General features: G+C 41.6%; 1 protein-coding gene across 6 annotated transcripts in view; it reads left to right on the forward strand.

Moving 5' to 3' along the window:
- MYRIP (myosin VIIA and Rab interacting protein) overlaps positions 1-26,898 on the forward strand; it is a 348,736-nt gene extending 321,838 nt beyond the window's left edge. For 3 of the 6 annotated variants that reach the window (XM_084621621.1, XM_084621618.1, XM_084621620.1), the window contains exons 12-18: positions 13,414-13,608; positions 19,520-19,681; positions 21,238-21,342; positions 21,430-21,490; positions 22,785-22,903; positions 23,469-23,577; positions 24,327-26,898. In XM_084621621.1, coding sequence (XP_084477747.1) covers positions 13,414-13,608; positions 19,520-19,681; positions 21,238-21,342; positions 21,430-21,490; positions 22,785-22,903; positions 23,469-23,522 — 696 coding nt within the window. In that variant the 3' untranslated portion in view covers positions 23,523-23,577; positions 24,327-26,898. Of the gene's footprint in view, positions 1-13,413; positions 13,609-19,519; positions 19,682-21,237; positions 21,343-21,429; positions 21,491-22,784; positions 22,904-23,468; positions 24,289-24,326 lie in introns of those variants that run through there. The other 3 variants (XM_084621622.1, XM_084621619.1, XM_084621623.1) reach the window with 3 other exon arrangements.
- The last annotated feature ends 521 nt before the right edge of the window (positions 26,899-27,419 follow it).

Consider the following 27,419-nt stretch of genomic DNA (forward strand, 5'->3'; position numbering starts at 1 on the left):
AAGGCTTTTGATCTCCATTTAAAACTGCAGGTTTTATCCTCAGTATTACAGCAGGTGAGAGTGTTTTATTTTTTGTCCATATTTTTCTTATTTAGTAAAAGGGATCTAAAAATGATATTGAGGGTTTCCATATTTCCAGAGCAAATTTTTTCTCTTTACATGTCAAGATAATTTTTCTGGCTATCAGCTGTGAAAAAATATAGATCTGAAAAATCAAGCTTGTTTGTCTGGCTCATGCCTCGTCACTGGTAGGAAAGAAAAGATGATGCAATCAGAACTTAGCAGACAATTTGTTGATGCTCCATGAAGCGGAAGAGTAATCATCTTGCTCTTAGCTGTATCAGGAGGAAGAACTTGTTTTATCAGTAAAGTAAGAAGAAGCAGAGGGCAGATATGTACAGTAGGAACCTCAGAGTTACGAACACCTCAGGAATGGAGGTTGTTCGTAACTCTGAAATGTTTGAAACTCTGAACAAAACAGTATTGTTCCTTCAAAAATTTACAACTTAACGTTCACTTAATAAAGCTTTGAAACTTTGCTATGCAGAAGAAAAATGCTGTTTTAACCATCTTAATTTAAATGAAACAAGTACAGAAACAGTTTCTTTATTCTATCAAATCTTTTTTTAAACTTTCCCTTTATTATTTTAGTTGTTTATGCCTGATTTTTCACGGCTGCTACTGTGAAACCTGTCTTAATAAAACTTGATGATCTAAAATCACCGGCATATAATATATAGCTAAACAAACTAATTTCATTGTGTTCCACAAAATAGACATGAAGCAGAGATCCATTTTTTGAATGAAAGCTTGATCCTTGATTCAATAAAATTAACCCCTCAGCCTTCTCTTTTCATCCTGTTTTATACACTTGTTTTGTTAATCCATGCGAACTACCATTTTTCTGGCTTCCTTTAGTAAAAATCACAGATGTTTCTTATCGTTTCATTCCATATATTCAATATTTATAATTTTGTGCTCATTTTTAGATAGCTATGGAATTTTGTCTGCCTTATATTTTATGAGATTTTAAAAATATTGTATTTACAATTTGGGGCAGAATATTTAATTTGGAGAAAATAACTTTCCTCCTTATTTTGTGGCAAGTTGATTTCCAGAAACAAAGTGTTAGAACTAATTAATAGTAACTTCAGTGTTTATATTGGGAAAGTGATTTAATTTCATTACAAAAAAATGTCTAATACAGAGAAGTATCAGCACAGTTCAAAAGGAAGACTAAAGTTTCTCTAACTTAACTGTATATTGGAGGATATCAGTGGAATAGAACATTATCAAAGATAATTCTGTCTTCTGCTGCTAAATGAGCATTCAGCTTTCCTTCGGGAAGAAATTACTGGTGCTAAAACAAAGCCAGAATTCCCACACTTTGGTGGCAATGCATCCCTTTAACAGCACAGGCTACCGTGAGCACATTACACCTGTCCTCTGCACTCCACATTGGCTTCCCATAGAATATTCAGTCAAATTCAAGGTTTCTGTGTTTCTCTTCATGGCACAAAATCATCTGGGCCCAGGATACCTAAAAGATCACCTGAAGCTCCAGATGAGGACTATGGTGAACAACTCTGTTCCTCAAACACAGTGGAGCTGTCCACCACAAAGGCAAAGCTCGTCTGTGCAGGAGATAGAGCTTTCTTGGGGATCTGGTCAGGCTGTGGAATGAGCTCCACACATCTTTGTGTAAAACCTGGAGTGAATCTTATTGCTCTCAGCAGGTGACTCAGGTATATGGAAAATAGAGCCTGTCAAACTAACTTGATATCTTTTTTTGGTGAGATTACAAATTTGGTTGATAAAGGCAGTAGTGTTGATGAAGTGTACTTTGACTTGGTACCACACAACATTTTGATTAAAAAACTAGAATGATATAAAATTAAAATGGCACATGTTAAATGGATTAAAAACGGGTAAACTGATAGGTCTCCAAATGTAATTGTAAATGCAGAATCATCATTGAGCAAGTGTGTTTCTAGTGGGGGCCTGCAAGAATTGGCCCTGTGCTCTTTTAACATTTTTCCAGTGATCTGGAAGAAACATAGAATCATAACAGATAAAGTTTACAGATGACACAAAAATTGCAGGAATGGTAAATAATGAGGAGGACAGGTCACTGACAAGGAGCAATTTGGATTGCATGGTAAGCTGGGAACAAGCAAACAATGTGTTTTAGTACAACTAAATGTAAATGTATACCTCTAAGAACAAGGAATGCAGGCCATACTTACAGGATGGGGGACTCTATCCTGGGAAGCAGTGACTCTGAAAAAGATTTGGGGGTCATAGTAGATAATCAGCTGAATATGAGCTGCCAGTGTGACTCCATGGCCAAAAGGGCAGGGGAATTTTGAATATGAGTAGAGAGGTTATTTTATCTCTGTATTTGGCACTGGTGTGATCACTGCTGGAATATAGTGTCCAGTTCTGTTGCCCACAATTCAAGAAGGATGTTGATAAATTGAAGTGGGTTCAGAGAAGAGCCACAAGAATTATTAACGGATTAGAAAACCTGCCTTATAGCGATAGACTCCAGGAGCTCAATCTGTTTTGCTTAACAAAGAGAAGGCTATGGGGTGATTATCAGAGTGTATAAGTATCTACGTAGGGAACAAATATTTGCTAGTGGGCTCTTCGGTCTATCAGAGAACACTATAATGTGATCCAATGTCTGGAATTTGAAGGTAGAAACATTCAGACAGGAAATAAGGGTAAAGGTAAGTGCAATTAACGATTAGAATCAGTGGTGGATTATCATTCAGTGGCAATTTTAAAATCAAGATTGCATGTTTTTCAAAAGATCTGTTCTAGGAATTATTTTTAGGAAGTTCTGTGGCCTGTGTTATATATAAGGTCTAACTAGATGATCACTCTGGTCCCTTCTGGCTTTGGAATCTATGACCCCATGTAACTCTAGCATCCTTATGACCAAGATGAAGTCCACTCTGCTGGCAACTCCAGCCAAGAAGAGGCACATGCAGGAGTGCAACAGAGAAACTCCCTTTTACCCCAGAAGCACCTGTTCCAAATCCCCGGGAGTAAGCACGTTGGATCAGTACAATGAATATAGGAAAGGGAAATATGAACAGGGAAAGAAGATAGGGGGAGCAATAAAACAGGGTTGCATCCAACACAAGGACTCACGTTCCCGGTTGTGCCACAATATACAAGGGTAGATGCCAAGCAATGCGTCTAGACCCAGAGTTCCGGAGTCCTGGGCAGAGTTCCAGTCTGGCAGTGAGTCTTGGGTGCTCCTGGTCATCTTCAGCGCCAGTGAACTTTCCCCAACTAACCCCCCCGGTGCCCTCTTCTGCCACTTGCTGCAAACCTACACAGAGAGACAACCTCTTCACTCAACCTCCCTCCATATTCCCATTGCAAAGCTACAACCTTCCTCCATATTCCCATTGCAAAGTCACGAGCCTCGGTACTCATCCATACAGCTCTGGGTGACAGTGTTACTGGATCTGGCTCCACTTTGTCCTTCTCTGGTGATTCCTCCCTGGCCCGGTGCTCTTCCTGGCTCCTGTCCTGGGTTGTCCCTGGTTGGCTGCTCTGTCCCTCCACTGCTTTGTGCTAGTTCTCAGCTACTTCCCTGTGTGAGGGCCTGCTCCCTGTAGGCCCTTTTGTCTGGAATTTCAGACACACACATCCTGTTGCTCTCCCTTTCCCTATTCTCTTCCCCCTGGAAAAAACAGCACTTCCCCTACCTCAGGACAAGGTTTTAAAGGGGCCATGCTCTCTAAATCCCAAGGAGATTACACACCCTATGAAATAATTTTTGGAGAAGGAAAAGTTTTAAGACAACAGATATTCATCAAAGAACAGCCACACTGCAGAGAGCGTGATGAAGCAACTCGAGAATGAAGCTGGTAATGTTTGCGCTAACAGTGATGAAGAATCTGATCAATACTGTCAGGGCCATTAGTGATGGAAACTTTCTTTCTTTGTCCCTTTCTTGAGCATAATGTTGATGTGAAATTTCCTCAGTTGTATCGCAAATCACAGTGGTGATGTTGGTTGAAGGAGAGATGTTTGTATTGGAGGCTGAAGATTGGGCCCTCACCTCTGACAGTGACAGTATGGTAGCAAAGTGAACAAATACTAGCAGCTGGGTCAATATATAAGAAAAACAAGGGCAAAAGATTAGTGCAAAAAATGCACAGCACTTTAAGAGCCACCAATCATAATGTACATAAGTACATGGAGACGTCCTGAATGTATGTAAGTTCTAGACGAGAAAATCTGACACAGCTGGTACACAGCTGGAACATAAGTGAGGATTTGCGTGCTTGCTGGCTCACAGCTGTCTGGATCGTGGCACCATTTTGGTTTTGTCCTAATTTTTTGTCCTAATGATACATTTGTGGTGGTACTGCTGGTTTGTTTCCATTATTTATTAGCTTTTACCCAGGAAGCCAATGCTGTGCTATAGAATTTCACAGTGTGGCACTTCTGAAAAGAAAGATCAAGATAGTATGTTTTGAAAGCATTCTAACTGTCCCATTAGTTGGGGGAGGGAGAGGAGAGAAAGCAAAGGGAAAGCCTCTTCCAACATAAACTGTCTTGTAAATTGGAAGCAATCCACAGTGCAGGGGGGAGAAGGGACAGAAAAAGGGGAGGCGATATAATCTGGAGAATTGTTCACTGTAGATGAGGCAAGACTGACAATGTCTTCTTGAGGCAGGACTGACAATGATATCCTATCTTCTCTGCTGTCATATCCTAGTGAGGAGCAGTTTACTGATGATTATGATGGTAGCTCTGTAGAGGAGACAGCAAAAAATGTAAAAGATCACCACATAGATCTTTGACACTAGCCAAACAGACTGAAACCTGAAACAGCATGGAACTTTGTGGCAGATGAAAGCTGAGCGAACTCATTGGCTAGACACAAATTGGAAGATCCAGGCAATAATTTTCATCCCCCTCTGGGGTTTTAAAAATCTGGCTTGCTAAAGAGTTTGCAAACTGCGGTTACTGAGGTCAGGAAAATTGAGCTTCCTTTCCACAGACCCAGGAGTCATGTGGTAAATGACCAAAGTTGTAATGAGAGCTTTAGAGCTGCCATTGGTGATTTCTGTATGATGAGAGAAGAGCTGTTACAGACCTTGAGGATGGAGAAAGCAAGGCAAAAATCAGACAAAAATGAAGAAAAAAAAGAATAAAAGGAGGATCCTGAAACCCAAGAATTGAAAGAGGACAAATCCCAAGTTTTAAAAAAAGAGCAGCAAAAAGGCCCCAAGTCTAAAATGACTAGTAGAAAGTGAAAGAGAAGAATGGGGAAAAGGACAAGCCTCAAGTCAAACAACAGGAAAAGGCCAAGTCTAAAGCCAAGGAAAAGAAAACAAGAAGAGCCAGAGAAGAAAGAATCTCAGAGTATTACTAGAAAGTCAAATGACTTTGGGGTAGAATAATCCTCTCGCCAGGCTCAGAGGTTCAGGTAGTCTAATTTGTCCTTTAGTTAAAGCATAGGCGCCGACTCCGTGCGTGCTCCGGGGCTGAAGCACGCATGGAAAAAAAACAGCAGGTGCTCAGCATCCACCGGCAGCCCCCCATCAGCTCCTCTCCCTCCCTCCTGGGCCTCCCGCCTGCGGCGATCAGCTGTTCAGCGGCATGCAGGAGGCGCTGCCGGGGGAGGAGTGGGGGCAGGAAGGGGCAGGGACGGGAAGAGGTGGAGCAGGGGCAGGAAGAGGCAGGGTTTGGTTGGGGGAAGGAATGGAGTGGGACCAGGGCTTGGGGCAGAGCAGGGGGTCGAGCACCACCCAGGAACTGGGGAAGTCGGTGCCTCTGAGTTCAAGATTATAGTTAGACCACATTTTCTTTTTGATATTAACATGTATTAGAAGTGGTAAAGTTCAGGAAGGGTGCTTCTGAAGCTCAGAGTTGAGATTTGCTGGAAATTTGCTGAGATTTACTTGAAGGGCTAATACTGTAAGTCACATTACACCCAGAAGTAGTGTTGTCTATCAGTGTCACTCCTGGGTTATTTCTAATAAAGCACTTCTCTTGTAGCGGCATGTGCTCCCTGATGTCCCTAGCTCCTGCCTCTACTATGTGACAATTTCCCACCCCATAGTACACATTTTGTGAATAAAGTGAGACACCATCTAACTGGAGCAGACTTTTACAATAAAACAAAGCACAGTACAGGAGAAAGAAAAAAATAATGAAAACTTAACAAGAGCTACCTACCCTATTGAAAAATTGTATTTAATATACAGGGAGCCTTTTCTGTGTCTGTTGTTGCAAATTGAAAGAAGGATGAAAAATGGCCTAAGATTTAGATGCTGATTCTATTGTTTTCTTTATATATATATATATATATATATAAAGAAAACAATAGAATCAGCATCTAAATCTTAGGCCATTTTTCATCCTTCTTTCAATTTGCAACAATATATATATATAGTATTATATCATTAGATTTAAAACTCCTCACCAATGAACATCCATCCAGAGCTCTGAGTGCCCTTGATATACATTTAAAAACACAATAAAGAGTTGCAATATTGTAAATGTGGACATTAATTACAGCAAAAGAATATTCAAGGCCTGTAATTTCCCCCCCTGCTCCAATTGTCTTAAATTATCTCAAACTCACTGTAGCAGGTCCTGATTTCAAGTACATATGTTAAATTTCAGAGTAATTCCATTGAACACCGTTGAAATCAGTGGTGTTACTCCAGATTTATACCAGTATAGCTGAGATCAGAATCTGGCCCAGTGCTTCCACAGCATGTTCGTGTTTAGTTGTTCTGCGCTAGATATTTGTAATACAGATTGCCTACACGTCTGGCTCATCCATATTAGTTATTTGACTATGAGACAAGGCAGATGTGAGAGACTTTATCATGGTGTGATGGCTGTCTTTTTGAATCACCTGTAGGAGGTAATGATGACCCTTCTTCCAGTGGCACGCTGAATGAGGCATATAACAAACGTCAGCCAAGAGAGCATTTTATCAGTTTGAAATGTCCACCTACAAACATGCCTTTGCTGGGTATGTGTCTATGAATTTTAGGAGATTGTTATTGTGTCCCATAGCTTTTAAATATTTTTTTTTACAGAGGAAACTAATCTCATAGATACCCCTAAAATATTCACTCTTAGTATAGACATAGGTGATTGCAGTCCAGATTCTCTGCTGGCGTAAATCAGTGTAGCTCCATTGAGGATCTGGCCCAGTGTGTCCAGGGATCATGCAGTGTTTGAGGATTCTGTGTACTGCTCAGACATCTTTCTCTTCCTTAGTAAAATCCTCAGCCAAGTGTAAATATAAAGTTATAAACAATAGCCTTTCTTGTCATGATGTTAGTGAACAGTCTGTTGTCACATTAGTGCATAGAAATCCCCAGATCAGGATTGAGTCGAGACTGATAGGCACTTTATAAACTTTATGAAGATATGGTCCCAGCCCCTAGAAGCTTACAATCTATGAAGGCATGATCCAAACCCAATGAAGCCCATGTAAAGACACTCCTTGACTTCAGTGGCCTTTGGATCAGACTTTATGAGATCAGCAGTGTCAGGCCTTGGTCCTGTAAAAACTCATATGAATGTGCTTTCTTTTACATACATTACTACTACTATTGATTTCAGTGAGACTATTCACATGTTTTTAAGTGTCGCACATGCTCAAATGTTTGCCGGATCAAGGCCTTCATCAAGCAGCTGCTGCTCCTGTCAGCTTCCTTAATAATCAGGATATTTGTTCTGTGTCCAAAGGGATTTTAAGGAGGATACTCTGTACTTTTCATATATAACAAAAGAGATTGAATCCCTGCTTCAAGTGCAAACTTTAACGCAACCTTAATGATGGAACTTCGAATGATGTTTCCATAATACACTGTCCTGCTAGCTTCAGAATAATATTGCCATTACACAGCCCATGAATGGAACTCCCATTGACATCGCTGTTTCTTCTGCTGGTTGAGGACAGTAAATGGCCCTCACTGATGATAGCAAAAAGAAAAGGAGGACTTGTGGCACCTTAGAGACTAACCAATTTATTAGAGCATAAGCTTTCGTGAGCTACAGCTCACTTCCTCAGATGCATATCATGGAAACTGCAGCAGGCTTTATATATACACAGAGAATATGAAACAATACCTATTCCCACCCCACTGTCCTGCGGGAATAGGTATTGTTTCATATTCTCTGTGTATATATAAAGCCTGCTGCAGTTTCCACGATATGCATCTGAGGAAGTGAGCTGTAGCTCACAAAAGCTTATGCTCTAATAAATTGGTTAGTCTCTAAGGTGCCACAAGTCCTCCTTTTCTTTTTGCGAATACAGACTAACACGGCTGCTACTCTGAAACTGATGATAGCATCATTCTGTGAGCTGTAATTGTATGTTATTTTTTCTTTCTTGTAGATATCCTATCAATTTTGATGGGACCATATCTGCATCATTAATTAAAATAGGACTTTGCCCTCCCTGTTCCCTCTTCCTTTGACTTCCTCTCATACAGAGATGTTTTAAAGAGAGTGATAGATAGAGTTGTTAGCATCCAGGATCAGCAATCCCAGGCAGGTAGATCTCAAGAGAGGCGAGGGACCCTGAATCCCTTGTCTGTTTATCTCTGGATCTCAGGGGTGTCTCTTCCCTTGTTAATATTTTGGTGGGGGACGGATACTCGTGTGTGACTTGACTCTCATTAAAATGAGATTTAGAGTTGCCTTCTACTCTTCCCAGCTACAGTCCCTTCCAGCTCCAGGGAGCCCTGCAGGGTTTCAAGGCTGCCTCCTGATGCCCATCTCCTGCAGCTGCCCGGAGAAAGCCTCAGAAACTCCTATTCATACATAACAGCAGGTCAAAAAACTAGGAATAAAAAGTCATGACCATTTTCACAAAAGAATTTTTGGGGCATTCGCCTGTCCCTTCTCAACCCCGATTTTGGAAACTTGACATTTTGAAACTGGAATCATTTTGACCAGCTCTGTAGATGCTCCCAAAAAATGGAGGAAAAATGTGATCAAGCAGGGAGCATTTCCAGTTTGGGCCTAAGAGCTCGCAGGGGACCCTAAACTCCCTAAAATTTAGCTGTGGTGTGTCTGTTTGGCAATTACTAAACCTTACCGTCAATTTTCTTCAAAATGCAAGCCGGGAGAAAGGTGAGTTGTAAATGCCCGTCACTGGGACATTTTCCAGACATTTAGACTCTGAATTTAATGATTGTTTTTGAAAACTTTTAGAGACTGTAATAATCAGAAATATTTAAATTGAAAGGGAAACCGATTTTTGTTTACATGTAATCATTTCTTTGGAATCAAACACTGCAGCTTTCTTATTTGACAGGAGTAGATTCTCCAGGAGCTCCGAAAGGAAAAAATAGGAAGTCACAGAATCTATTACTCCTGTAAAAAGAAAAGGAGGACTTGTGGCACCTTAGAGACTAACCAATTTATTTGAGCATAAGCTTTCGTGAGCTACAGCTCACTTCATCGGATGCATTCAGTGAAGTATGAAGTGAGCTGTAGCTCACGAAAGCTTATGCTCAAATAAATTGGTTAGTCTCTAAGGTGCCACAAGTCCTCCTTTTCTTTTTGCGAATACACGGCTGCTACTCTGAAACCTATTACTCCTGTGTCCATCTACTGTATTCTCAGGATACGTTCACAGACTCTGTCACACAGCCTAGACATTCAGAACTACTTTCAAGCCAGTTTCCAGGGTTTGTTGCTCCTTTGGATATACTGATTTTGGGGCAAATCTACAATTTTAAAAAGCAGCAGAGCTACAGCTGCCAGTAAAAACTTTCCTCAAAAGTCTAGAAAATTCTAAAATGATTCTCTCTTTCCTTTAACTTTTTTGGGGGTCCGTAGTGTACTGAACAAATCTTGATTTCTTAGGGCCTGTCTTGGATACTCTTATTGTTACACTAATAAAAACGATACCAGCAGGATCTTGTAAGAGGGACAAGGCAAATTGCTGCGTTTATTGTAAATACAACAAAATATTCCTATATGCAATTTCTATGTAGATCCATTCACACACACAGACATTCACACACAGGTTCTGCAAAAAGGTTGTTATAATTACCAGCCTAGACAGTGCTCGTGCCCAGTCACTGGCCAGGTGGCCTGGACATGAGAGTGGAGCCGAGTCATTGTCAGATGCACATCTGATGCTCCTGGAGGGTGATCGTAGAACCAGACTCAAAGAACACAGTCTCTGGACCCAATTTTTATAGGTCTCTGGTTCAGTACAAGTCTATGGAAGTTGCTTCATCATGCTGAATTTACAATTGAGATGACCATCAATCAGCTCAATCAGCAGGTGATACATCCATGACAGCTCCGTGATGGCTAGGTGTTATCTTCTTGTTTTTCCTTGATGCGTTTTGGGTGGATTCCGGTTCACCCTCTGGGGGTCATCCAGTTATCTCTGCTTTGAATATTCTTCGGCCCATCGATACCAAGGTTGAAATTCTTAGGATTAGGCTGGCACCATTTACTAACCAATTATTTCCCTGCTTCACGCTCTCAATTCCATGCACTCATCATTCATTCTTTTACTTAACAACACAATCTGTGACTTGATTCATTTAACAATGATTCATTCAAAATGAATTTAACAATAATTCATTTTATCCCACTATCTATTTTTCCCTCTTTGGATACCAAGATTTACATAGGCATGACAAGGGGCCCCCGTGGGGGAAGAGCATCAGGGTGTTGTTTTAAAGAACAGCATTGTTTCCTCAAAGTTCTTATCACTTTCCAGCACAGACTCTTTGTCCTGTACTGGCCTGAAATAATTAGCACTTTGGCCTTGCATTTGTTACAGAGTGAAATTCAACAGCATGGAACTGATGTTCATACCTTTTTACAATGCCTATATGCTCTTTTGTCTATCTTTATTTCTACTACTTCATAATTATAATTCTATCGTACTTATATAACTTTGAGGGCGACCCAACATTATTCCACAATAAGTGTGCCTTTTTCCAATTGAGCCTAATACACTTTGGAAACAGAATAAGGTAAATGAGCAAAAGGCACTTTTATTATAATTATGTAATAGTGTCATAGGCGCCAAATCCGTGGGTGCTCTGGAGCTGGAGCACCCATGGGGAAAAAATGGTGGGTACTCAGCACCCACTGGCAGCTCCCCTATCAGCTCCCCCCACTCTCCCCAGTGCCTCCTGCCCATTGGCGGGCCCCGCTGATCAGCGCCTCCCCTTCCCTTCCCACATCTCCCGCCTGCCGCAATCAGCTGTTTCACAGCATGCAGGGAGGCTGGGAGGGAGAGGGAAGGAGCGAGGACGTGCGCGCTCGGGGAAAGGGTGGAACTGGGGGGGAAGGGGTGGAACTGGGTGGGAAGAGCAGGCTGGGGCCTTGGATGGAGTTGCGGGCAGGGCCTGGGGCAGAGCTGGGGGTCAAGCACCCCCTGGCACTTCGGAAAGTCGGCGCCTGTTAATAATGGCCACAGAGGGAGCTATTCCAGAAGAGCTATTGCAGAATAGCTGTTCTGGTCACTATCTCCCCATGTAGACATGCTCTCAGAAACTTAGACTGAAAAACTCTAAAGAGATGGAATTTTGTAAATGATCCATAATAGCAGTAAGTGCTATGGATTTCATGAAGAAATAAACACTGAATTCAGATCTTCAATTCCTTGGAACATATGTCAAAGCTGTATACTTTAACGAAAATTCAAGACATCTATCCAGAATACCTTTTTGTCTTAATTGATAGGATAGAACAAGAAAAGGTGCTTGTGAAGGCAAATAATGAAAGCAAAGTAACATTGATTTCCTCCTCCCTCCTATATTATTATTGATCTATTTTTACCTAATTGGCACTTCCATAAATAAATGGAAAAAACACTAGAATCTTAAGAGAGGTAGGTAACTCTTTGTGATTCAAGTATTTCCGCTCTGTACAGAGAGTCCTTTATCCTGCTTGTTAATGACTCTCTCTCTCTCGCCTCCCTGACAACCTGCAGACCTGTGACCCGTTAACAAACTGGATTTGCTTCTGTTCTCCTCTTCTCTCTCCGGCTTTTTTTCCTTGTAATTTAACTGAATAACAGAACTAAGGCTGACTTAATGTGTGTGTACAAGGGATGAATCCATACATGCTCTGAAAAAAGAGCAAGTTTTCAATAGTGGCCTCATCTGACATGTAGAGTAGTGTGCTTTTTTAAAAAAATGTACAGTTAATTTAACAAAAAAGTAATACCATAAGAGTTACTGTAACGTAACTGCACCAGAGTTCGCGGGAAACAAGAGAAAATTATTTCTGCTGTTCCCCATTGAATGTGAAAGTTTAATGTGACTTACTTTTAATAAATGACAGTCGTGGAAACACATTAATAACTGTAAAGTCAATGGATTAAATACTTCCGCTATCTAACCGTCCTTAGTTCTTATCCTACAGACACTTTGCATGTGGGTAAATTTACACACGAGGAGTCCCATCACACACATGCATAATGTTTGCAGGATTGGGAATTAAAAATTACATTTAAGGGCTGACCCTTCAAACACTTACTCCTCTGAGTAGTTGCGCTGAAGTATGCCCATGTGCTTCCATGTGAAGTCAGTGGGAGTATCTGCATTTAGTTCAGTGAACTTTAGATCAAGCCCTGCGCATTTATAATATCAGATTTAGTTCCTGTCCTCACCTGTCCTAATTATCATCACATCCTGGTGTAAATCAGGTGTAACTTTATTGTTGTCAAAGAAGTTACCCTGGTCTAAAATCAATGTAAGAATAAAGTCCATTGACTGTAGAAACAGGGCTCGGTAGAACAGGGTTGGAGAGTGTTAGTTTTTCCGTGTTAGTTAAAGTAATTTAGTTAGTAAATATAGGAAGCAGACAAACATTTTGATGCTGATTTTTAAAGTGTCCTTAATTCAGCCTCTTTTTTGGAAGGCTGACAAATAATGAGAAACAGCCCCTAGAAACCTGTTATTTTAATAGTCAAGTAAGGATGGCACTTCCTCATTTGTGGGTACGGTAAGACAGATGTTTATATATCCTCCTCTGGGCCCATAAATTAATGATCCCAGTTATTTGCAGGTACCTAATGTGTGTGGGGGCATGTTTTTAAAATCTGGTTATAAATTCTGCCACCAAATAGGCTCATTCAGCTCCCATTGATTTCAAAGGGAGTGTTGTGTGTTGTTCACATTTGGGGATAGAGTTTGGTCCTTGTCATTTGAGCCCTAAACTAGGAAGAGTTATTTTGTGTGTATGTGTGTGTGTGTGTGTGTGACTATTTAAAGTACATGGCTTAACCTCTTTGTTCATATGAACCGCCTAGGTATTCTTTTAGAAGGCATGTTTAAAATAAAGTTACAGATAAGAGACTCTTACCATAATTATATCTCCGTCCTAACATAATGCTGTTGTTTATCCCTATCTACTCTTGTAACAAAACAGAAGTACTCTGCTGTCTCTCTCTGCAACATATCTACAGAGGTCCTAAAAGTCATCAATGCCACAGAGGAACTGATAGCAGAATCCACCAGTCCCTGTGATTTCCCAGCAGATACTCATGACAGAGGGAGAGGGGCATTTCCACTAGGTACAGACCCTGTCAGACTCGATGAGCAGCTCACCACCTTGGAAGAAAATGTAAGAGTACGATATCAATGTCAAATATAGCAAATTGCCTTCTTTAGGAGAAAAAAGTGGCATGTGGTATGTTTTGACCTAAGCAATAGCATGTTGAGTTTTCGTATTAATTTTTTGCTTTTTTTAAAAAAAAACAACTTGTTGTGAAAGGATCATCAGCTATTCTTTATTTTTATTTTTTTTATTCCATTTGGGAAACATTCATAATAATAGGAGCAAACTGAACATCTGTTGGGTTTTGTAGCTGTTGTAAAATTATCTTACTCGAAAAAAGAAACGTAATCCCTTACGGTCAAGTGGTGGCCTGACGTATACAACCGTGGAGTGGCTTACTGAGAAGCAAAATACCTCTATGTCCCTGCACAACCCCCTTGGACATCAAGTCAGGGTACAAAGGGTGAGCAGGAACCTATGCAGGCAGGCAAGGAGTAAGAGTAGCCTTGATTCCACCTCCACCCCCAACACACCAGTCTGATCTGATAAGGGCCTGGAGTAAGGGGCAATGGACAGCTGTGGGACCCAGCGCTGCTTCTGTATGTACTGCACCGTTACATAGAGCAGACTGGAAAACCCTAAATTAGTCCTAAAAAAACCCATTTCCTCAGAAGAATCAAATTCCTCTGCCCTTTTGAATGAGCAGGTGCCACCCATCGTCATCCAAGGAAGAATTTACCTATTTGTAAGCCGTCAATAACTAAACGTTCTGGTGCATCCTGAATGGAATAATAGTTCTTTCATGCCTCTCAGTCTTCTCCTGAGTCTTACTTAGCTCATATTTAAACTACTGTATTTTCTCTTCTTTAATGACTTTTAAAGTGTAATAGGAATCCCAACTCTCCCATTATAACAATTACAGGAAATAGACACCTGTTTTACTCTGTCTGAAAACCCATAAAGAAAGAAGCTCCTCCCAGTGGGTGAATTCACTTCATCCACATTAGACTGTAAGTTCTTTGGGGCAGGCATTGTCTTTTTGGTATATGTTTGTACAGCACCGAACAGAATGGGATCCTGGTCCAGGGTTGGGACTCGATGTCCTGATAATACAAATAATAAAAATAAATCTGGACCAGAAGTTAAATCTATCACCCACCTTCTGGTCTGGGACCAGGCCACCAGGGCTTTGGTGTTTTACTCCATTCCCACAATTGCTATTCTTGCCAATGTTCTGCCCATTAGCATCACTTACAAAGGATACTGAGCTTACCAGATCCCATGACCCATTCCCCAGACTGGTTCCCCACCTTGCTGCAACTGCTGCCATCTATGGATATGTCTGTACTGCAGCTGGGAGTGAGCTTTGCAGCCTGGGTATACAGATTTGGATTAGCAGGGCCACAATGGTGCGCCAATACAGCTGTGTGGACATTCCGGCTCGGGCAGATGTTCTGCGACCCCTTAGGTTTCAGAGCCCAAGCTCCAGTGCGAGCCAGAAGGTCCATATTGCTATTATGAGTGCACTAGCTCAAGTTCTACTGGCTCAAGCCCTGCTGTCGCAAGTATGAGGCTTGCTTCCAACCACAGTGCAGACATGCCCCTCATCCTATGTGTTGAGGTTGGCGTGAACATCTCCTCCATGGTGAACCAGGCCCATGTGTAGTTGCGCCCCGTGTGCAGCCCAATCCTGGAACTTCGGTGGTGTAAAGAGCCTCGTGGTTGCCTTTTGTGAATTTCACCCCTGCCATACTTCTTAGTTTGAACACATTTGAAAGGATACCAGAAAATTAAACTAAACTACAGCATGTGTAACAGAGATGCCGACGTTTCCTGCCAGTGTCCAGTTGATTTTATTGTGCATTAATCAGTGTAATGAAGTAGCAAGTTTAGAGCATCAGGCAATGTAGATGTTTTAGTCACTTGAAATATTTAATGATTTAAGCCTTAGTCCTGCACTGGGATCCTCTAGTAGGCTGACCCCTGTGCCTGTGTGAAGCCCTAATGACTGGGAGAATGAGAACAGAGTGAAAACTGAAAGCCAGATTGCCCCAGGTCACAAGAGGCGCCCGAAGACGAGGCCAGTTTAAAAGATTTCCTCCCCGTTCTTTTGCTCCCTACCCACCCACCAAGGAATAAACAGTGACCTCCATCCTTAAATTCCGAGAGGATCCCCCTCCACCGATCCACATGGGTCTTTGGGATCCATTGGGGCACAGGGCCTTGTGCATTCACATCGGCTGTGGCTTTCCTGCTCTGTGGCAGTACAACTCCAGTCACAATGCCAGAGCTCGCCCACGCTTGCAGCACTCCCCAGAACTTCCCTCTAACAGGGTTCCCCAGCACAGAGTGGCTCCACGGGAGAGGCATACAACCTCAGCCTGATTTAGATTTCCTGCAAAAACCATGCAGGATGCAAGGGGGGATGATGCACATTATCCCCACTCTCAGCTTCAGTCCATCTTCCCCCTCTCCACGTGAAATCCTGGCTCATGGAAATCAGTGTCTAAACTTCCATTGGCTTCAACAGGCCAGGTTTTCACACCTCATATGTACTTGTGAAGAGCCATTGGCAAATCCAGGACTGGTGCCACGAAGTCAGCTGCTCCATCTCCTCAAGTGTAGCTGGGGGCAGATCTGCACACACAGGATTCCCTCTGCACATGATCTGGGCCTGAGAAGAGACTTCAGGATGTTATCCATCACGAGTAACTCTCCTTAACAATTACTGGGAATAATGTGTATGAATCAAAGGGGAGAATAAAGGGCACACTTTTCTGTGGATACATGGGAACAACCTCACATGTGCTTCAGTCGGAGCTGCACACCGCTCACTTATAGCTGAGTTTGGCTCATGCATTTAAATTTATAGATAAATAATTTAGTGGGAGATTGTCAAAGGCACAAAGAGGAGTTCGCCCCAACTCCGATTGAAAATGAATGGGGTTTGGGTGCCTGTCTACTCTCTGTGACTTTGAAACTCTCCCAGTTAGAGCTGACTGGAAAATCTGCAGTGAAATGAAATTTCAACAAAAGTTGAGGGCGGAGGAGTTAAGAAAACTTTGAAAAATGTTTTCTGTTTTCCAAGTAGTTCTGTTTTCCATAAGCATTTTTCCCTTGTGGAAAATGTAACCTGTTGTACATTGAACTTTGCCATAACATTTAAATGAATCTTTTCTTCAGTTTTCTGAAGGGTTGGCTGATTAAACATTTCTTTTTTCCTCTTTCTCCTCTTGTGAGCGGCATGGCTGTATTTAGCAGAAAAGAAGGCCGATACAGAGTCTCTTTTTAATCTAAAATTACTGTGCCGCAAATGTTGCACCACAAAGAAACTACTTTGAAATGAAAGAACTTTTTAAAAACCCACTAAAGCATGGAAATTCTTGTTTAATGTTCAGAATGTTCATCTTCATCCTTTTATGTCTTAAGTGCTTCAGCCAAGATGTCAAGGAAGGCCACTTCTTTGCAGCAAACCACCTTAATAAAGGATTTATCCTCCATGCTAAAACTTGTCATTCACTCAGTACAAGACAAAGTGTATTAGCTTATCAGCATTGTCACATATGTGTAAAAAAATACAATAGGGGTTTATACTCTGAAGACCGTAATTTTCAACCTGTGGTCCACAAACCACTGGGGTCCTCAGACTATGTCTAAGGGGTCCGTGACAGTTGTCGTTACCATAGAACAATGGTTTTCAACCTGTGGTCTGTGGACCCCCGGGGTCCACAGACTATGTCTAAGATTTCCAAAGGGGTCTCCATTTGAAATATTTTAGGAGTTTGCAAATGAAAAAGAAGGTTGAAAACCGACTGCTCTATAGCAACCAATTCAAGGTGCCCCATTTATTTTTATTTGGGGGGTTGTAAATTATTTTGATTTAAGGAAAACACAATCTAGTTTACATAGTTAGGAAACGATAACGTCTAATGAAGTGGTTCTCCAGCGCTTTTGGTCCATGATGACCCACAAAAGGGCCCCAAAATTGTATCCCACCCGACTGTATGAAAGGGTTGTGGGATTTGGAACACAGGCTGGCGCTGTTGCTGCTGGGTTGGGAGAGTGTGAGGGAGTGATGCTGCTGTGAGGAGGAGTGGGGTTTCTGCTGGAGGTTCTTCTCCCTGCATGCACAGTGCTCAGCTGTGGGACCCAGAAGCCGGCTGCACCATATTTTTCACTCCCAGTGTTTTTGTAACACTGTGATCATTCGGGCGTGGTGAAGTACTTGGCAGCATTCTTTAGTTTCCTTCCACTGTGCAGCAACAGAGGCTGCTGGGATTGTGTGCTGATTATTTAGGGAATGGGTAGAAGATGCAGTACTGTCACGTGGACTGGCAGACGTTTAGGCAGAGCACTAAGCGGTAGATGCATGTGTCCTATCAAGAAAACCCAACCGCTTGACAACAGACTTGGTTCTCTGAGTAAGATGAAAGAGGGTAAATAGACCACTATGTACTGTGGATGATCGCTCTGAATAGTTGGCTAGGAAATAAACTGTCTATTAGTGATTTCTCCCTAGCTGAGATTGCTGTGCAGGGGAGATTCTTTTAAAAATTAGTTCTGACAGAATTGTAGTGATACATTTATTTATCCCAAACATTTTATAACTAAGGACAAATTATCCATGCCTTTATCTCCCCACAGTCAGACTGCTAATTCATTGTACATGGGGGTGCCCCTGAGACTCATTCAAAAACTAAAGCTAGTGCAAAATGTGGCAACCTGCTTAGCAAGTGGTGTGTTTCGATGGGAACACATGACACCAGTGTCCTAGATTGGCACTGGCTGCCTCTTGGTCTCCAGGTGTAATGCAAGGTATTAGATTTAAGATAAAAAGCTTAACATAAATTGGGACTGGCCCGCTTGAGAATCTTCCCCTCTCCCTTGCCACTGCTTTAGTCAAAAAGGACACTTGGCCCGGGACTCCCCATGTTACAGAAGAGAGGGAGCTGCTAGCAGAATGTTCTCTAAAGGGGCCCCTTAACTATGGAATTTGCCCTTCCCACTTTGTACCCAAATAGCTTAATTGGTTGACCCTCAAGACACACTGCAAAACCCATCTATTTGCAAAGGCTTGTGGAGGGGGATGAAGATATGAATTTTGCATGGTGTAGGATCGGTTTGATTAATTATCAAGTTAATTTATTTTACTGGGTCTAAGTGCTAATATTCTGCTGAGTTGATTATTCCTATGTGGAATTTTAATTGTCAGACTGCCTTGACTTTGTGTAGAGGCATTTTTATTTCAAATTTAAATATATAGATAATGTCATTTCATAGTAGGGCTGGTTGGAAGTTCTCCATCTAAACTGCTTTTGACAGAAAATTGGGGTTTTGATTAAACAAAACTTTTTACTAAATTGTCAATCTGTGCTAAAATTTCAACTTTTAATCAAAAAAACTGAACACCCGAAAACCATAATGTTTTCAGTTTTTGGCTGAAAATATTTCTATTTCAAAACACCAGTAGTGCCTCATGGGAGTTGTAGTTTGGCTGCCTTCTGCCCCCATTCTCCTCCAGGGGCCAGATTCCCCAGCCAGACTACATCTCCCATGATCCACCACAGCCAGGACTTCTAAGGTGCCCCATGGTGGCTTGGAAAATGGAGAAAATTGTGTTGCATAATTGGAGATGCAGGCTGGCTACGTAGCCTTGCACATAGAGAAAAATGGGGTCATCAGGTATCCAAATATACAACTCCCAGGAGGCACCGTGGAGGCGTTTCCAATTCAAAATTTTCATTTTCAGTCTAACGTTTTCAATTTTTGATTTGTCACTGAAAAGTTGAAATTTTAAATTGAAAAAATAAATTTCCAACCAGATCTATTTCATAGCAACGGTGGTGCGGGCAGAGATTTTGGGGCTCTTGAGATTTGAGGCTTTCATCATCTGCTGCCAATAGCCTGTGGCCTCTTCGAGTTACATCATGAATAAAAAACAAAGTGACTTGCTCCGTGCCATGATCTGGATCCTTAGGTGTACCTGACAGCCGGCACTGTGTACGGCTTAGAGGGCCAGCTGAATGAATTAGAGGTTGCAGCACGCAAAATCAACAGTGTTACAGCGGAATCGGAACTAGCTGAGCTGGAGGATCAGGTAGCCACAGCAGCAGCACAAGTTCATCATGCAGAGCTTCAGGTGAGGAACTTCACTGCCTTCCGATGTCGAGGGGCAACACAGTACTGTACTGTCGTGCTTAGCCCTTATCTATTAATATTTCACCGATCCACCCTCATCACCCACTGTCACACAGATTCTGCCTGTACCCACATGGATTTATTAGCTGGACTTCACTTTTAATAATCCAAAAATATACATCCATATAACAGCAGCTGAGCAGGGGGGGGGGCAGTGTTGCTTGGGCCATATTTCATCACAAATAGATACGCAGGAGGAATCCCCTTCTTTTGGACCAGCTATGTTGGCTCTAATCCTGCTCTTACTGAAGTTGGTTGGCAAAACACCCATTAACGTCAAGAGGTGCTGATTCATGCCCAAGTTCCATTGGCAGCCTGCTGTACATCTTCCGATTCAGCAAAGATGCTGGACTCTGTGCAGTAAGCTAAATCGGGTGGTGGTCATAGACCAGAATGAGAGAACTGCCGCCACATGCCCATGCTGATTTTACCATCTCTGTTCCGAACAAACTTCTGACCTGTGCCAGTATATACTGGGTGGCACATTCTGCAGTCTTTACTCAATTTTTTTTTTACAGGCAAGCTTACATTGATGTCATTCAGCAGCAGCTGCCTGTGTAAGGACTAAGACCTCAGGATTTGTCCTAACTACTTGAGTAGCTTTAAAACGAAGGATGGTGTTTTCTTTGTATTGGCTCAAATCATTAGTTTATGGTAAAATGTAAATGGGAAAAAAGACTGCCATACCAGATGTCTAAGGAAAATAAGTTTGTACTTAAAACAGTTAAAAAGCAATCGATCCTAGTGAAAATATCTTCCCCGCAGTATTGGCAACTCAGATTCTCATCTATCATCAGTGTGCCCCTGCACATGTTATCTGTCTGGCTGTTTTCTCATTTCTCTATCAGTTCTGTCACTTTTGCGTAATTTGTTTCCTCTGTCTCCAATTCAGCCTGCTTTCTCCCCAAAGGCTTACTTACTTAGCTGTTTGCTTGCTTGCTTTGTTTAATAACATGTCTTTGCTGAGGTATTTAAAGTATAAATTACAGAACGTTTAAGGTAGAAGATTTCGGTGTTACAAAGAAACCATTGTTCTGTGCTCAAAGAAATGAGAACCAATGTGAAATAGCAAATGCATAATAAAATATAGTGCTTTAAGCATAACTTTTTAAAACACAACTTGAATGAAGTTAGAATTACACAGCTGTGAGTCATTGGGTACTGGATATTTTTCAAATGTAGCAAAGTGTCCATAGTCGTAGAGAATGTGAGTACAGTGCCACGAGATCATTCGTTTACTCCATGTAATGAGGAATCATCTTTCCTAATATGTGAATGTTCCCTTTGGCACTCAGGACTAAAGAACACAGCAGTCCAAAATGTCTCAATTAGATTGTCTTTCAGAGTTACAGAAGAAATCAATTGTCTCTTTCTTTATATTTCTGATTGATGACAATGTGAGCATGAGTTCCTTTTGCCGTTAACTAGTGGTGTTTACAGTAATTTTGAAACTTCTCCCTCCCCTCGTTTCTTTTTAATTTATTGTTTTGCTTTAAGATTTCAGATATCGAGAGCAGAATTTCAGCTCTCAGTGTTGCAGGCTTGAACGTGGCTCCATGTGTTCACCTGACAAGGAAAAGGGATCAAAAGCAAATGAACCAGGTGCCGCAACATTATGCAGTTTTGCATGGGGGAAGACCCTGCTTTTCTCTGTATTAAAGCTTAGTAAAACCTGTGTGTTTTTCACAGATGCAAACAATAGACACATCAAGACAGCAGAGGAGAAAGCTTCCAGCTCCACCGGTAAAAGGTGCACCAAAAAATTCATTCAACTCATTTTATTTATTATGTTCTCTTTCTGCCCTAAAGAGGGCAGCTAAGGGGAATTAAATTACCAAGTGAATACAGTGAGAATAAACGGTACCCGAGAGCTATATGTACGTAAAATCAAATACTGATTTGGCCCTTTGGAAGGTGCTTTGATTTAATTTGCTGCTATACGTCAATAGGGACAAGAGCAGAAGATTGGCTAAGGCAAATAAGAAATGATGGCTGTGTGACCTAAAAAGATTCCCAAAAAAGGGTATTTTGGAGTGAGTGAAGGTTAGAATCAGCAGTCAGAGCAATCACAGCGTGCTAATTAGCAGAGATGGTGCTAGCCCATGGGGGGCCCCCCACATAACATGCAATAACAAGCGGGGGGGGTAGGGGGGGCTTGAGCTGCTCGGGCCCTAAACAATTGCTTAGTCTGCTTATGCCAAGCACCAGCTCTGCTAGTTAGCAATGGACAATTGTAGTTCAAAGCATTATTCTGGGATTAAGTGGAGCACGTGTCTGGAAGGCACCCGTGCCATAGACAACAGATCCCATTTCTTGTCTTAAAAGTATTTCTAGTTTCTGGAGAGTCAATGCACTTGATTAGAGTTTACTATGTACACATGGAAAAGCTTAATTAAGGCCTGAATCCAGCAAAGCACTATTTAATAAAACATTTAAATGTGAGCTTAATTTAAGCACCTTTTTAAGTGCCTTGCAGAATCCAGGCTGGAGGCCGTAAAAAGTTTTAGGGACAGGGTGAAGCTACCCAGCTAACATGCCTGTCTCATTGATTTACCTCCATCCCAGTGTCGCGCCACAAAATCATCTTAAGAAATGTATCTCTTGAATTCATCTATAACTTTTGGCTTAGTGACATTATCTGGTGATTTAGTGTATGCCTATGAACATTTTCATGAGATAGATCCTGTTTACTCCGAGTTTCCTAATTTTTCAGTGTGTGCCTTCCAATTTTTGTAACTCTTCAGTGGTATGAAAATACCTATCTCAGACAACTTCTGGACCCGATTCACCACTGCTTTACTCTAATCTTATGCCAGTGTAACTCCATTGATGGAGGTGAAGTCACTTTGTAGTGAACCAGGCTTTCTCATAATTTCAAAAACCTCTCTTACAATATCACAGTCTTCCCGTTTCCATTTAAAGTAAACCTAACTTTCCTCAAAATTTAGGTTTAAGTCTCTAAAGAGCTAGAAGATTTGCTTTTTCAAGTCTGTTGTTTGGTTCAAGTTGTCACGTAAAGGATGTTCCCATTTTTTCCCTCCCAGGTGAAAATATTGATGCTTCTCCAGTTACTACTGTTAGAACATTTAACAGAAACTTTATGCTCCAAGGATCTCTAACACAAAGAACTAAAGAGAGAAAAAGCACTGCCAAGGACTTGATGGTAACATCTGAGAACAGACCTTGTTAAAACTGTTAAAAGCAGGAAATATGGAGAGAGGGATTATTCATTTAAGGCTAGATTGTCCCTAGTCCTTACTCACTGCATATGAGACTAAGGCTCCTTTCACTCCCTTGCCCAGCCAAAAGAGCTATTCAGATTGCACTTTTGGACATGGTGGCTGGGGAAGAGAGGAGGAGAAGAGAAGAAGCTGCTCATATGATACTCCCCAGTAAGAGCAAATGGGCAAGGAGAGGCCTTAGCTCCACCCTCCCTCTTGCCAGTTATAGTAGCTGGCCAAGAATCTGGGGGGGGGGGGGGGGCACGGAATAGGCTGGACCCAAGGAAGCTGGGAGTGGTCAGGGAACTGTGCCTCTTTGAGGAGCTCCTCCTAGTTCTTAGGCCTTGTCTACACAAGGGGTGGAGATCGAGCTAAGTTACGCATCTTCAGCTATGTGAATAACTTAGCTAAAGTTCATGTACTTAGATCTATTTACTGTGGGGTCCACACTACGCAATGTTGATGGGAGCCGCTCTCCCATTGACTCCCCTTCTTCTTATTATTCAGGTGGAGTATAGGAGTAGACTGGACAGCGATCAGCGGTCGATTTGGCAGGTCTAGAGAAGACCCGCTAAATCGACCACCGATGCATTGATCACCATGTGTGGAACCCCCGGTAAGTGTAGACAAGCCCTAGTCTAGTCTGTACCTACATTGATGTGCATAGACATGCTCCTACTGCAAGTTCTCTGGGTGTGTTTATAGAATTATAAATATAAACCATTTAAAAGAAAATCCTGTCAAAACAGGCAGAATTAATAGACATTCACTCCACAGCACAAACTTGGGGGGCAGACCCTGATAGCAACAATGCCACAATATAATACAGTAGAAGACACTCTCCTCATATCTCACCTGCTTATGGGGAAATGCTCAGCATAGGGATTTAGTGGGAGTTAAGTAGTACAAAGATCATGTACTGGCTCTCTACTTAGGGGTGAATTTCATCCCTGTGTGAACAAATGGGCCATGCACTTTACCCAGAAGATCAGTATTCTCGTGTTCTAGCAGGCCAATGGGGGAACAGGATCAAAAGCTGAAAACACCTTGCCCCCAGACACCCAAATTGAGATCATGGCCCCATTGAAGTCAATGAGAGTTTTGCTGTTACCTTTAGTGGGGCAGGGATTTCACCCGCAGAGTTCAAATCTAAGGACTGTCAACAGAAGCAGCTCAGCTCATCTCAACAATCAGGAGGGGACTTAAATGGTCTACAAGTCTTTGTGCTGCTTGGGGTGTATTTCACCTGGTAATAAAACACTGATGGTCCCCTTTCATTTAAAAAGCCTTATCAGCATTGTACTCTTGACATTTTTTGTCATTATGAAATATTTTGCTAATGTTTTCCTTTTCTCTCCATTCTAGGAACCAACTATAGGATCTGCTGTAATGTACTAGACTTACAAAACTACTGCCAATAACACACTGCCTAAGGCTGTACACTATAGTGCCTTTATTTAACAGCCATTGTATATGTCCAATAGAAACCGGACCCTCGAGAACCCACCATGCCTCAGTAATAGGGCTTTGTTTGGATACCTCACTGAGAAAGCTGTCCAGCATTGTGGTCTGCTAATGGAAACTCTGCCTTAAAGTTCTCATGAGACTCCAGAAAGGATACTGAGTTTCATAAGCAAGGCTCCATGTTTTAAGATGCACTTCCCCCCCCCACCCCCATTGATTGTACTAAAGTATATTGTCTTTAAAATACAATATGTTTTTGTATACTTAATTCAACGATAACTGTTGGTCAATATTTCATGTGAAGAGAAAGGTAAAAAACAAACCTGTGATCCATATTTGCTGGCACGTTTGACACTGAGTTCAGTGTTTGTAGATCAGTCCCAATGGCATTTTCTAAAAGATCCTCTGTATGCTGATAGAGCAACTTTGGCTGACTACTTATTCTGTCTCCAGACGTGGGCTGTTTGGATGCTAAAGGAGCAGTTTACATTTGCGATAGGCTGGCACGTTCCACCATAGCATACTGTGGTGGGGGACACGCATGTATCATGTCTACAAAAAGATCCATTCTGAGTCATTATTTTGGCATCTGAGGCATCTGAAAAACATTGCAAAATCAACACCTTGCCTCTATGCTTAGAAGCATATTCCATTTTAGGCAGTGTCCTAAATATTTGTTACACACAGCAGGTGCATCTCTGAATGAATCCCTATCAAATGTTTAAGATTACAAAATTAGAATAAAACAATGCTATGTGTTAGATATTGTTCAAAGAAAGTGCTTCCTGAAACATATTTTTCAACATTAAGGGCTAGTTATAAAAGGCCCTTATACAGGTGCTAAGAGGGGGAATAGCACACGAGGGGCATCTCCCTTCCCCTCCCTTTCATGATGCATGGAAGGGCCTTTCAGAATTGCAGTCCCTTTGCTCTGAGGAGTGCTGGGACTGCTTTCCCCTGTAACCAAAAGGAAGCAGAGAGGAGATGGGGCCATGGCCCTTCCCCCTTCCCTGCCGACCCACAGAGCAGGATCAGTGCACAGAGGGTGCTGAGCTGTGCACCATACAGGAGCATAGCTGCAGACAAGCTCTCCCTGTGTCCCAAAGAGCTTCGGGACGCAGAATGCCTCCTGAAGCTCCACCAGGGGTAGCACCTCTTTGTATGGCCACCAGTGCTGGTCATTACTTAATGGGCAGTATAGAACCCTAAGGAGCGATTGGTCTATTTAACCACAGATGTTGAGAAATAAATTTTAAAATGTGCAGTAATTTAAAAGTTGGGGACATTAAACAGCTTCTGATGGATTCAAGAAATGATGGCCAAAATTTTCAGATTTGGGTGCTTTAACTTAGGCACCTTGATCTGCATTTAGGCTAGCTAGAGAAGAGCAGCCTGGCTGTCAGAAATGCTGAGGATTCACAGCTCCCATCGTCCACCTCAGTAACGGTGGGTGCCCAGCACTACTGAAAATTGGGCACACATTGGAGGTAGCCATTTTGGTAGTTTGGGCCTGTATAGCGAAGAGATGGAATCGTTTTGGTTTAGCAAGATCTGGTCAGTAGGCTTGGATTCTGCATGACTAAAACTAAGGAGCAGTTCAGATCCAGCTTCCATTTTGTCCAAGCCCACCCAGACCCGGTCAGAGTAGCCAGATAAATGGTTCCAGTGTGAACTTCCCTCCTAATTTGAAGTCTCCTTACCAGTGCAATTTGAAAAGAATTTGGTCCAATTTTGAAGTATAGGGCCATATCCCCTACTGGTAGAAATCCCCATAGTTCCATGGATATCAGTGGAACTATGGTGATTTACACCAGTTGAAGATCTAGCCCAGGATGGTCATTCTGGGCTAAATTATGCGTTGTGTTATTCTCATGCAATCCTCATTGCCTTCAATTTGTTCAAGTATGAGGACAGAACTTGGTCCAGTGTGTTTAAAAATAGTGTGTGTGTCCACACACTATCTAGTGAAGGAGATTAAACAGAGTAGGATGCCTAATACATTTGTCAATCTCCATCTAGTAGACTGTTCTCCTGTGTGTGTATAATACATTCCCAAATTTTTGTTTATGCAGGTATGCGTGTCATGAAACGTCACTAATAGTGGTTGGTTTACATATTTGTCTAATAATACGCTAATACTGTGTATGTAATATCAATTCAGAAATGACTAATTTTACTAGATTAATGGCTTTTGTTCTGTTAGTGTGATTTAAAAAACAGACTTTGGAGTAGGATGTTTTCCATAAGAGGCATGAAAAGCAACTACTGTTGTTACAATGTTAAGTCTTCTTTGACAAAAATGTGTATTGTGTAGGTATTGCAAAACAAAAAACAAAACAAACCCTGCCCCGCCCCGCTACATGGTATTTGCATTTTTACAGATTTACTTGTGCCAAATATGTGCAAAAATTTAATTTACTGTTTGAAAAAAATCATAAAAAACATGTTATAGCACACAAAGAATTATTTTGTCATCAAGTGATTTCAATCTTTAGTGTTAATATTTATATTTAGATTAATTTTTATAAATGAAAATATTTTAATGGTTAAAAAAATTAAGACTATATAATGATCTATTTGATTAAGTCTGAGTGAAAGTAAAGCTTGCCTTGTTGTTGTTATGTGCGTATTCACCAGGAATTATTGTTAAGAGAAATTATAAGAGTAAAAGCAATTTATGAAAAAGAATGCCTTTGCAGGGACCTGATTCATAAAGAAAAAGAAAATAAATCTCCTGTTGTTTGGATTTCTGGGCACTTTACTCAGAAAGGGTGCAGACTGAACTGCCACACATTTGAGTAGTGTGGTAGGTGCTCCATCCTGGCAGTATAGGAACCTGCTGTACATAAATGGCCTCTTCTCCATTGGGTCTTTCACAGCTATGCAGCTCAAAAAAGGACTGCGGTATTCCAGTGTGTGAAATGCACTAATTTAGCCAGGGAGGAATCGAGGCACACACACTTCCCTTCAGATTGATTTTAGAGGAAAAAGAAA

The sequence above is a fragment of the Lepidochelys olivacea genome (assembly GCF_965140295.1).
Source record: "Lepidochelys olivacea isolate rLepOli2 genome assembly, chromosome: 2".
Classification (NCBI taxonomy): Eukaryota; Metazoa; Chordata; order Testudines; family Cheloniidae; genus Lepidochelys; species Lepidochelys olivacea.